The 12,960-nt window shown below is 43.1% G+C and overlaps 1 protein-coding gene across 1 annotated transcript in view; it reads left to right on the plus strand.

The window, feature by feature from the left end:
- Window positions 1-12,081, plus strand: part of LOC107105912 (chromosome unknown open reading frame, human C3orf52) — a 13,278-nt gene extending 1,197 nt beyond the window's left edge. Inside the window, exons 2-6 of the mRNA XM_015405960.1 lie at window positions 2,803-2,923; window positions 6,056-6,213; window positions 8,086-8,156; window positions 9,902-10,107; window positions 11,261-12,081. Coding sequence (XP_015261446.1) covers window positions 2,803-2,923; window positions 6,056-6,213; window positions 8,086-8,156; window positions 9,902-10,107; window positions 11,261-11,289 — 585 coding nt within the window. The 3' untranslated portion in view covers window positions 11,290-12,081. The remainder of the gene's footprint in view (window positions 1-2,802; window positions 2,924-6,055; window positions 6,214-8,085; window positions 8,157-9,901; window positions 10,108-11,260) is intronic.
- The last annotated feature ends 879 nt before the right edge of the window (window positions 12,082-12,960 follow it).

Genomic DNA, 12,960 nt, shown 5'->3' on the forward strand with positions numbered 1-12,960 from the left:
GGGGGAGGGGGGGGGGGGGGGCGGTGAGGAAGGGGGACTGGATTCAGTCTCATCCGGTCTTCCTTCTCTACCAAGCAGCAGATCAGTGGGATTTTAACTTTTTTTAAAGGGCTCCAATTGCACAGCCTTTATTACTTTACCTGCAGTGTATTGGATTGCAACCTTTAGTCAGTAGCTTTAAAACTTCTTGAAGTGGAGCCCACTAGAACACTTGCTGTAGTTTTCTGTTTGAAGAAGTGAACTGTGACTCATAAAAGCTCATACCCTGCCACAAATTTCGTTAGTCTTTATGGCGCTACTAGACTCTTGCTCTTTTCTACTGCTACAGACAGACTAATGTGGCTACCCATCTTGTAGTTTTCTGGATTGACTTACAAAGTAGTGGCACACTACTTTCCCTGTCTCCAACAGAAAACACAGTTAGCAGTGAACCAGTTTCTATTGTATTTTTCATTTTAGTATTTGTAAGTACATGCGGGGCACCTGAGAGGATTTTATGGGGGCAGGAACACCATCCCTATCTGTTGGTACTTCTCCCCACATGATCTCTGCTTACCCTCCTTTCCTCTGCCTCCCCTGCCTCCCCACCTATATTTCCCAGGTCTCCCATTTGCTGCTTTAACTCCACTGCTTTCTTCCTTCCCTCCTCTCACAATTTCTTCTCTTTTCCCGCTTCCTTACCCACACTTTACTCAGTTGTCCTTTTCCCCTTCCCCAGTAGCTGCTTCTCACCCCTTCTTCCTTCATGTCTTTCTGGTCTGTCCCTTTCGTTTTTCTCCCTTAACTCATCTTAAGTTTCAAAATGAAATGGTGATAGTCATTTTGAATTACCTAGGCAACCACAGACAACCTTAGACTGAGACTGAACCCAATAAAGATGGGGGGGGGGCTTCAGGGATGGGGTTCAGACTTCCTGCTCTTGACAGGGTGCCATTGATCTGTACTCTGAGCCCATGTTCAGAATAATAGATGGATGGATGGATTGGTGCATGTATAAATAGATAGCATTATTGAACAACAAGAAGTATTTCATGGCCATTTCACACACTATGCAAGCCCACGTATTCTATTAAGCCTCCTTGGAGCTTCCTCTCCCAGGCTACTCTGTTCCTCTTCCTTCTGTCCTGGTCTCACAACTAACTACCAAGATACTTGCAACCCGCTTGACTCACCACAGTCTGAGAATCACTACTTTAAGGGGTCTATCATCAGTCAGATAATGTGTTTCCGCAACAATCATACAACTCCATATCCCCTTATCCCCTTCTTATAATATGTAGTCTGGTCTTTATTGCTCTGCCAAAGCAATTCAGGTGAATTAAGATTACTTTAAAATGTTTATCATTACTGGTCTGAGGGAAAAGTGCACAATATCATGTCGCATATTTAACTATCCACCAAGAAACTGGACTGCAAAGAATTCAGCAGCTGCTTTGCCCTGAAACTAAGTAATCTACTGCATCTGTTATCAAGAAAAGAAGTTGTTGATTTAAGAAACTATGTATGTATTATAAATCCTTTCTGCCTTGGTTTAACAAGGATGTTTACCTAAGGTGGAACAGGTGGGCAGCCATGTTGGTCTGAAGCAATAGAACAAAGTTAGAGTCCAGTGGTACCTGTAAGACCAACAAAGTTCCTCAGAGTGTGTGTGCATACCTTGCTCATACCCAAGTGCATACCTTGAATAAAACTTTGTTTTAACGGTGCCACTGGACTCTAAGGTACAACAGTTAGCTCATACTGTTAGGAATCTAACATTGCTGCTGCTGTTTGTCAGGATCCAGGCATTTATTTATTTATTTAGGCCTACAGAAAGTTCCAGAACAAATTAGATAGTATAATTTAAATAATCAAAACAACCCGACAATTAAACCTTGGGCAATGTCGCTTCACTGCACTGCCTACAAAACTTTCCCAGGCTGCAAGCCATGGGCAAAGAGGCTAGGCCAAGAGCTCTTTGGCAGCTATTTCTCTCTTTACTTTGACATCTTTTTGGAGTTTCTGTTCTTTCTTCTCCTTCTCCTTCTCCTTCCTCCTCTCTTCTTCTTCTCAATGACAGAGCATCTTTGTTACATGCAGAAACTCCAAGATCCAATCCTTGGTCTCACCAATTAAAAGGATCAGGTAGTAGGTGGTGTGAAAGATCTCTGCATGAGACTAGAGAGCCATTGTCAGTTGGAGTAAACAATACTGACCTTGATGGACCAGTATTCTGACTCAGTAGAAGGCAGCTTCACATGTTCTTCTCTCTTTTTAGGTTTCTCATCAAATCCTGTAATAGGGTTTTCATTCTTTATATTCACCATCTTGCTTCCCTGTTTATGCCTAACACCATCAACTGTATGCTGAAAAACTTCAGCTGTATTTTGTTTTGTCCCCATTTACTCCTGTTACATCTGTGCTGTCTCTTTTTTGGATCTCCCCTTCTTACCTCTAAATTAATCTTTCCAAAACAGAGTCCATGTTTTTCTTCTTTGTTATGTTGCCTTTTCTCCATTTTCCTCCCACCCTTAATGGTATTTGGGGAAAACTGTTTGCTTCCCATATAGTGATTTATTACTGTTGCAACTGCTTTGTGGAATGTGGCCATTCAAATATCAGAGGCACTCACTGACTATTGCCTGTGATATGAATAGTGAGATTCACAATGTCACAGTATTTTATTACTTCCAAGAGAGTCACTCACTCACTCACTCACTCACTCACTCACTCACTCACTCACTCACTCACTCATACTGTTCTGTTCTACAGTCACATTACTTACTAATGGATTTTCATTTTTATTCTTTGTATGATTAAAAGACAGCCAACCCACGTGCTTGTTCAGAGATCGTTTTTTGGAAATGCAAACTGTGGATGATTATAACTTCCGTTCTCCTGTGTTTGATCCTTGTGATTATTATAAGTTTAACTTTTTATTCAGGTATGTATCCAAATATGAATCTTGCCAACAAAATCTCAGAGATGTATTAGGGAAGGAAGAACTGGTGGTGGTGGAAAGTGCCTATAAGTCACAGCTGATTTAGGTGACCTTGTAGGATTTTCAAGGCAAGAGACATTCAGAGGTGGCTTCCCATTGCCTGCCTCTGTGTAGCAGACCTTGACTTCCTTGGTGGTCTCACATCCAAATATCAACCAGGACTATGCCTGCTTAGCTTCTAAGATCTGCCAAGATCCAGGTCAAGGCAAGGGAAAACTGCTCTCCACTATAACCTATATTCAACTACGTTAATCATATAAAACATAAACAATATAAAATCAACATCACCAGTGTGGGGTAGTGGTTAGAGTGCCAGACTAGGATCTGGGAGAGCTGGGTTTGAATCCCTAATGTGCCATAAAAGATAGCTGGGCCATTTACTCACTCTCAGCCAAACCTCCTTCACAGGGTAGTTGTGATGATAGAATGGAGGAGATGTAAGCCACTTTGGGTTCTCATTGGGCAGAAAGGTGGGGAATAAACAAAGTAAATAACTATAGGGGGGAAATAAGATGATAAAATGGAGGAGATGTAAGCCACTTTGGGTTCTCATTGGGCAGAAAGGTGGGGAATAAACAAAGTAAATAACTATAGGGGGGAAATAAGAAAGGCAGCATTCATTCCAAAAAGCTTGCCTGAACAGGGAGTTGTGTCATCTGGAACAATATAAGTGCTGGAGGTAATTTGAAGAGAGTAATTTGAAGTTGTAGTACCACTACTTTTACCCATTTCCTTGCTAAGAGCTGGATATGATACTTGAACTGTCTCTTTCTCACATTAATTGTTGGCATAACTGATCTACTGGTTCTGAGCTGTGTGACATTGGAAGAGGGAAAAGATGATGAATTAGTTTTGTTTACAAGGGCAGACTGGTAAATTAATATGGCCCAAGAAATCCCTGGGATGCTACAAGGCCACTTAGGTAGTGGGTGTCAGCTTACCAGTTGCCTTCTCCTGAACTGCCCTAAGCTATGAGAGCCAGTTTGGTGTAGTGGTTAACTGCACGGACTCCTCCACTTGAAGCTGCTAGATGACCTTGGGCAAGCCATAGTTCTCTCAGAGCTGTTCTCTCAAGGACAGTTCTGGAAAGAGCTCTCTCAGCCCCACCTACCTCACAGGGTGTCTGTTGTGGGGAGGGGAAGGGAAAGGAGTTTGTAAGCCACTCTGAGACTCTGAGCGAAGGGCGGGGTATAAATCCAATCTCCTCCTCCTCCTCCTCTTCGTCCTCTTCCTCCTCCTCTTCTTCTTCTTGAAAAGTGGCATCAGCTGATTAGGGCTCCTGATGGGCTGTCCTGGTTGCCTACTGAGCGGAAGGTGGGGGTGGAGGAAGGTGGAGGAATAAATGCCATTCTGATGTAATACTGTCACTTCCACAGCACCCCCAGAAGTGTTGCCATCATGTCACTCTAGGACTCCCTCAAATCTCTATGCTAAAACTATTGAGTTTTGGGAGGAATCCTAGAGCATCATGATAATGCAACAGTGTCACTTACAGGGTTGCGCTGGAAAGTTATGTCATGTCATGTCATGGTGTCAGAATGACTCCTCTCCCCCCCTTCCCCCCTTCTACTCAGTAGGCAACCAGGGCTGCCAGCTGGAGGTCTCCCACCAAAGCAGGATACTTGGCAATGTTTCCATTCAGCTCAGATCCCCTCATTAGCGTGTTTCCATCCTCTAAACCTTCTGCTGCTTGTCAGGGCTGCGCTGGGAACCCTAGCTCAGGTGAGTGCCTCCTGTAATCCTAGCAGGACTGCTGGGGCTTCACTTTGCTTGCTTGTAGCTACCAATAGCCCTCCAGAGCAGCAGGCCACAGGAAACGTTCCCCGTTAGTTAAATGGCCCATCTGTCTTTGTCTGTCTGCACAGGGTACTCAGAAATTCTCACCTATGGAAGCTGATGTTTGACCATCTGTGAATTTCTTCTTTGGAGTCAGCTAAGATAAATCAGGTCGATTTTAAGCTCCCCTTAGAACAAGGCTTTGCCACATAATAAAAGTCAGAAACTTGGGTACTGAGTATGCTTTGCAGTGATGAAAAGCACTTCTGTTGACAGAAAAGGGGACCGATTTTTGCCAGTTATCCTTCCCTATTCTGACCAACCATGACAGACATGATTTTAGGGGATACCACAGGCTGCAGAGGGAAGGGGAAGATCAGGCATTTAATTTCTTTGAATACCACTGGACTCGGGCAAAATAGAATCCATGCTATTGTGCCTGCTATGATGAGCCCTAGCAGCTTTATAACTAACTGCCAAAACAAAATGTGCCTGGAAGCTAACAGGCAGCCTGGGCAACTGTTGGCTGTTTCCGGGGGGGGGGGAGTTGGGAGCAGCATCTTGTATTTAGCAGTAAACCCCAACACATTTTAAAGAGCAACCACATGGAAATGGTGTTGCAGTAATGACCCTGTAAGGTTATGGCAATAATGGGCACAATGGGCATATAAGATACAACTTTTGTCATATTGGCTACTTCAGTCTCAAGGAGGAAGGCCTAACTCAGTTAGGAGGGAGAGGCCATCCAAGAGCAAGGAATATAAATCCTTCCCAAGATGTACAACTTGTTTACTGTAATCACCACCATCACATCTGTGAGCAATTTTAGTCAGATTTTGTGCAGTCTGTAATAGCCAAAAGTCAAATCTGTTGAGCCTGAATTTGATGAACCAACCAAACAGAAATTGGTGTCATCTCGGTGGTGGAAAGTGTTGTCAAGTCACAGCCAACTTATGGCTAACCCATTGGGTTTTCAAGGCAAGAGACAAAGAGAGGTGGTTTGCCATTGCCTGCCTCTGAGTAGCAACCCTGGACTTCCTTGGTGGTTATAAAGTACTGTGGTCTTCCATCCAGCTACTAACCAGGGGTGACTCTGCTTGGTTTCTGAGATCTGATTAGACTGGGTTAATCTGGTCCAGCCAGGTCAAAGTGGCTTTTGTTTTACTGTTCTAAAAAAGATGCACCAGTGGCACAGTGTCATTGATGTGCATTAAGGATGGTATTAAGAATCACTTGATGCTGAAAAATACACTGAGCCTATTAAAGTTTTCAATAATGAAATAACTTCTTTTAATTTAGAGATTTATATAGATGAAGATGGATACTGGGATCTTGAATCAATAGCAAATGGCAATCGTCATAATTTCTCTGGAATTTTAAATATTCACTGTGCTAATCCTGATTGGTTGCTGTCAGAATCAGCATATCATCTGCTTTCTGAAAATCTTAGTAAAAGGGTAAGTTCATCAGGTGCTTAAAGAACTTTGCCTATAATGTATATATGTATGCTTTTAAAATGTTTAATCTCCCCAATCATAGACAGTATAAAAGGACAAGAGATACAGGAAATGTACAATCAGATTCCAACAGGGAGGATTTTTTTAATGGATTCCAGATGAATTGGATTAGGACCACAGTGCTGGAGGGTCCATTCTGTTTCCTGATTTAAATTTTCTTTGGCAAAGCAAATTGCCACATAAAAATGTTTCCTGCATGTTTTCCCCCATGGGGCAAATAGTGACTGGGGAGGGGGCTTGTATTATAATGGCACAGAGGAAAGAGTTAACCCCATTTCCCCAGCCCTTAGGCCTTAATCCAATTTGGAACTTTTCCATTATTTATTATGAAAGGAAAAACAGAATCCAGGGATCTCCTGGATTTGGCTTGACTATATCTACTCTTGTTGAACCCTAATAAATCCTAGTTTGGAAGTGTTATACTCGTAGTCAAGGCTGCACTTTAGCAACCAGTAAATATATATTATTATGTCACATTTGTTTTATGAGGCAAATAGGTGGATTCAAGAGGCCTATGTGATATTGTGATACCAGCCCGCCAATATTACTGGGTGTGCTTAGGACAGAGCCTAGCATGCCCTTGAAAAGAGTCTGTCTATCTACAGACTAGCGGAGGAGCCATGGCACAGAGATTTGGGGAGATGGAGCCTAGGGATGGTAGAGTTTGGTGAGGACGGAGAAGGACTTCAGCGGGGTATAATGCCACAGAGCCCACTCTCCAAAACAGCCATTTTCTCCAGGCAAACTGATCTCAGTACTACTCCGTACAGTCAGTAGTCTGGAGATCAATTGTAATACTGGAAAATCTCCAGGACCCACAACTTTAAGTAGCACCTTAAAGACTAACAAAGTTTACTCCAGCATAAAGCTTTTGTAAGTCAGACCTTTCTTCATCACTGCTTCTGATGAACTTAGCTCCAATTCATGAAAGCTCATGCTGGAATGAACGTTAGAACATTAGAGCAAATTTTTAGTCCAGTGGCACCTTTAAACCAACAAAAGTTTATTCAAGAGCTTTCATCCCTTTTACACATCTATCTCCTATTTTGACATTTTTTTTAACTTCAGTGTTCCCCCCCAATTAAATCCAAACAAATGGTGACTGTCTGAACTGAGCTTGTTACTGCTGTTTAGTCTTTGCATGTCAAAACATCTTCATTAAGTTGTATGCAAATTTGCTGTTCACCTCTGTAGAGGCATTTGCCTATATATGTGAACTGTTAACTCAATTTCAATGTATCTGAGGAAAGGTGCGTGCACACAGAAGCTAAAACCTTGAATAAACTTTTGTTGGCCTTAGAGGTGCCACTGGACTCAAAATTTGTTCTATTGCTTCAGACCAACATGGCTACCCACCTGGAATAAACATTGTTAGTCTTTAAGGGTCCACTGGACTTCTCTTTTATCTTGTTGCAATAGATTAATGTAGCTACCTTTCTGGATTTAAAGCAATAAATATTCTAATACTGTGATACAAGATAGACTGTTTATTCTTGGGAGACCCTATTTATTTCTTCTGTGAACCAGTTTAAGATTACCTGCAGTCAGCAATAAACCTTTGCTGAAACTCTGGTGTATATAAGGAAGCCTTTCAGTCTCAGATGGAGTAGTTTGAACATCCCAACCAAAGCAAACAAAACACTGGAACCGAATGCACAATATATCAGGTTACTACAGGCCCGCTTCTGCAGGTTGGGATGCGCTTTGCTTTAGTTCAAAAGGGCAAAACTGCCTTAACAATAAGAATCGTGGTGTGTACTGGATGGCTGCTTTCATGTTGTGAAATATGTGGGAATAATTTTCCTTCTCAAGCTTACAGATGTATATAGTGATTCACCGGCTCTTGGGCGCTATTTTATTTCCGCTAAAGTTATTTCCCTCAGGTAAGAAAGGAAAATTAGCTTCATGCCTTTATTTGTGTAACTTAGAACAGTTGGGTCCAGGCCCATAGCTAGGAATTTTTAAATCGGGGGGCATTTAAACATTTCGAGGGGCACTTAGCACTGACAATGTAGATAATTTAATTATGAATGTTTGCTGCCCCCATTACTCCTGTTCACCCCCTCCCTCCACCCTCGATGGTGGAAAAACCCAGGCCCCGTACAAGGCCAGCGCTCTCCCTTCTGTTGCTGCTGCAGCTGCCTCCTCTCCATTCTTCTCTAGCTTCCTTTGCTCGCTCCACCCCTGGCTCAGCATCGTCATTGTTGCTACCATCCCCTCCCCCCCCTCCCCAAGCAGCAGCAAAAGGCCGGGCCCAGGAAGAGGAAGAGGAGGAGGAGATTGGATTTATACCCAGCCCTTCCCTTGGCGTCTCAGAGCGGCTTACAAACTCCTTTCCCTTCCCCTCCCCACAACAGACACCCAGTGAGGTAGGTGGGGCTGAGAGAGCTCTTTCCAGAACTGTCCTTGAGAGAACAGCTCTGAGAGAACTATGGCTTGCCCAAGGTCATCCAGCAGCTTCAAGTGGAGGAGTGGGGAATCAAACCCAGCTCTCCCAGATTAGAGCCCATGCACTTAACCACTACCGCCACTGCTGTGCATGCCTTGTTCAACCCCTGGCCAGCCACCTGCCCGCTGTGGCCCACACAGGGGCCTCCTCCTCTCCACTGCCACTGCTTGCAGCAGCAGCACGCCGGGCCCGGGAAACAGCCACCACCGCTGCTGCCTTTTGCACCTCATCTGAGGAGAGTGAAGAGGAACTGCCCCCATCGTGGGCCTTGTTGCCCCACTTTTCCCCAGTGCCCCTTCCCCAGCATGCAGCCACCTCAGGCAATCCCAGCAGCTGTTCCTTGGACAATGGGAAGGCAAGGAGGAAGGCTGCAGAGGAAAGGAAGGAGAGGTGGTGCAGCAGCCACGGTGGTGCAAGGGGAGTTCAGCCAGGGCATTTAAAGGAAGTTGAAGGGCATTTAAGGGGCCTTTGCAGTAAGTCGGGGGGGGGGCACCCACAAATGCCCCACTGTAGCTATGGGCCAGCTTGGGTCACAAAATGGGAGGAAGGAAGGAGATTTTGGGTAGAAGATTTTGGGAGGCAAGAGCTTCTTTTCCTGACATCGAATCTCTGCCAGCATCCCCTGTGCCTCCTGTCCCCCCCCTTCACTTCCTCTGCCTCACTCTCCTGCTGACTCCCATCCAGATGCTGGAGCAAAGAATCCTGATTCCCTGCTCACCCCCCAAGTTTCTTTCAACACAGCACAGCGACCCATGTGTGTCTGTTGCCAAATCATCTCAAATGCTGGGTGAACCCTCAGGAGAGGAAGGAATTCACAAGAGTTCAGGAAGTCCTACGGGACATGCATGGCTTGCCATGCTGTTTTTAAAGAGGCCAGGGTTAGCAAGCAAGAAAGGAGGATTAGCTGGTGGAGATGGTGGGAGGCAGCAGCTTTTGGCACCATTATTTTTTGAGCTGGTGCTAAGGTTAACCAGTGGGTTTGCACATATATCATAGAATGGCTGAATGTGGTACTTCTTCCCCCATGAAGATCTGTTCAAAGAAACACATTTTTCATGCTCAGAGTTTATATATATATATATATATATATATAACACATATACGTGTAAATGCACTGTTCATGTTGAAATTGATGGGAATCTCTGTAATTTGGCTGCTGTGCCCAATTCTTCCTTTCAGTGGTGAAAACAAAACTGCATTCTTTGAGCTGGAGTTCTCAGTCCCACCTGAATCTGCAACTGAAGAGTTTATGAAGAACAGAATGAGTGAGATGTTTGTGAAGAACATTTTAAGGCAAAATATTTATGACCGGAAAGAAATATATGGTGTAGATGTAACTGGATGTACATATTTGACACTTGATCCAACTTCTCTTTCAGTTTCATGTAAGTGTCACATTCAATGAATACTTAAATTCTGTTTTAAAAGTTAAAGAACTCCCCTTCCAGAAAGTTAAAGTCTGTTCACTGAAATATAACAAAGCCTTCTCTGTTAAAAAAAAATATCATTTCAATATGCAGATTCTTGAATTATTATGATTCTTTTCTGTTTTATAATAAAGCAACAGTAATTTCATTCACATTATTCACATTATTTAACTTGTTCAAATATTGAAAACTATAATAATCCTGAAATGAGCCAGAAATTGTTAGGCATTGTTGATTTCAGCTCCATGGAGCAGGAACCTGCCTTCTGTCACTCTGCCAAATGAAATGAATAAGAATTCAAGCAATGCATCTTTATTATAATATATTTTAACTTATTCAAATTGAACATTGTATTTTGCACAGTTTTTCTTTCATAAGAACATAAGAGAAGCAATGTTGGATCAGGCCAATGGCCCATCCAGTCTAACACTCTGTCACACAGTGGCCAAAAATACCAGGTGCCATCAGGAGATCCATCAATGGGGCCAGGACACTAGAAGCCCTCCCACTGCTTCCCCTCCCCCAAGCACCAAGAATACAGAGCATTACTTGCCCCAGACCGAGAGTTCCTATCTTTGCCTTGTGGCTAATAGCCACTGATGGACCTCTGCTTTCATTTGGTCTTTGGACTGTGCAGTTATCTTTTTTTTTGTATTTTCTCATTCTGCGGCATTATGCACATTGAAAACATCATACAAACGATGCAGTTTGGTGTAGTGGTTAAGTGTGCGGACTCTAATCTGGGAGAACCGGGTTTGATTCCCCACTCCTCCACTTGCACCTGCTGATGTGACCTTGGGTCAGTCACAAGCTCTGGCACAGCTGTCCTTGAAAAAGAGCAGTTTGTGTCAGAGTTCTCTCAGCCCCACCCACCTCACAGGGTGTCTGTTGTGGGGAGGGGAAGGGAAGGGAGGTTGTAAGCCGCTCTGAGACTACAAGTGAAGGGCGGGGTATAAATCCAATCTCTTCTTCTTCTTCTTCTTCTTCTTCTAATGTTCATATATTTGGGGAATACATCACTAGTTAATAGTAAAGTCATTAGTTAAATAATTCTAATTAGTCTGAGAAAGTTTTATTTTCTTTTTCTCTTTTCCCCACCTTGTTTCTAAAGTAATACAGGCTATAAATACAGACGGGTGAATTGGACTACATGGACTATAACATTCATGAACAGCCTACAAAGAATCTTCAGCTTTGGAGAGTGAAACGTTTCATTCAGAGAAACAGTTCTACCTGACTGACTGCCAGTATGTACTCATTCCTCTTTCCATAAACCATCAGCTTTAGGAAAATACCACTACTTGGTAGCCAGATGAGAGGAGACTCAAAATTACAGTGGTATGAATAAGACCATAAGAAGAACCCTGCCAGATCAGACCAATGGCCCATTTAGTCCAACCTCCTATTTCTTTCAGTGGCCAACCAGCTGGCCAAGTAAGTCTACAAGTGGAGCATGAAAGCAATTGCCCTCACCCTCCAGCTGGTATTTGGTGGCATGATGCCTCTAATTATGGATGCTTTCCATTACTATACTTAATTCTCATCTAAATTACTAGCTATAATCCACTTCTTGTATCAGTGAATACCATAACTGAATGATGTGAAGAGGTACTTTCTGTTGCCCATCCTGAACAAAACAAGAAGTAAATCTAATTCCACCAAGGGCATCACATTAAGTGCAGAGAAACATTGTATAGCCATCACGCCACAACTCATGCGGGTTATCTGCATCACTCTGCAAAATATCAAAATACCTTTGCAACACCTTTATGAGAGGAGGATTCTAGAAAATGGACAAGCAACATTCAGCCTCAAGGCATTGCCTATTACTGTGAACCTAAAGATGATGAAGCCAATTCTGGAAAAAGTCCATACGTTGGAACATTTTGGAGTTTTGGTTAATGGGCTACTTCCAAGTTGCTCATTGTGCCACTAAGCAGTGTATAGTACAGAAGGAATAGATGTGTACCTGTTTCATAATAAAATGGTTATATAGAACAGTCTTGAATGTCAGAGTTATTTTTATACGATTCATGGAGCATACAGTCATTTTCTGTCTTCCTATCAGACTATTGGTAATAATGTGTAGTGGTTAGAGTGCATGACTAGGCCCAGGAGACCTTAGATCAAATCTCCATTCTGCCAGGAAGCTCACTGTGGAATATTGGGACAGTTGTTTTATCTGAGAGCCAAACTACACATTTGGGGTTTTAACAAGTTAGGTTTGGGTTCCCTGCATCTGGGGGAGGGGGATGCCTTTTAAAAAGTACAGGATAGCTCAAACATGCTTAGAACACCGCCATAGGGGAAAGAAGGGCTCCTGCCTCCTCTCCCCATGCCATTGTCTCACACAGAAAAAATGATGTGGAGGGAGGTCTTCCCCTATTTTTTTTCTGCTCCACATGGAGTAGTCTATGCAGCAACTGTGGGGTACCTGAGTTAGGTCTGGGGAAGCTCCTTAATTCATTAAAATCCTAAACGTGTGGTTCAGCCTTCAGCCTTGTCTACATTATAGGGTAGTTACAAAGATAAAACCTGAAAAGGGGGGGACCATGAAATTCACCCTTTGCTCCTTGGAAAATACGGGATAAAAATTGTGAATAATAATTATACAAATTTAGCCCAGAAATATGTGTTCTAACTGGCCACAGCTTTCTAGGTTCTGGAGGTCTTGACTTTTTTATTCATCCTGTAGTGATAGTTTAAGCAGGTTCTCTGAATCTCCAGCTTTCATTAAAAAAAACCCACCCTAACTCTCTAGCCCCTTCCCTCATGGAGATATGCCCTTTTCCTCATATCTCCACGAGGAAA

Source organism: Gekko japonicus, unplaced genomic scaffold (assembly GCF_001447785.1).
Source record: "Gekko japonicus isolate JY-2015 unplaced genomic scaffold, Gekko_japonicus_V1.1 scaffold365, whole genome shotgun sequence".
Classification (NCBI taxonomy): Eukaryota; Metazoa; Chordata; class Lepidosauria; order Squamata; family Gekkonidae; genus Gekko; species Gekko japonicus.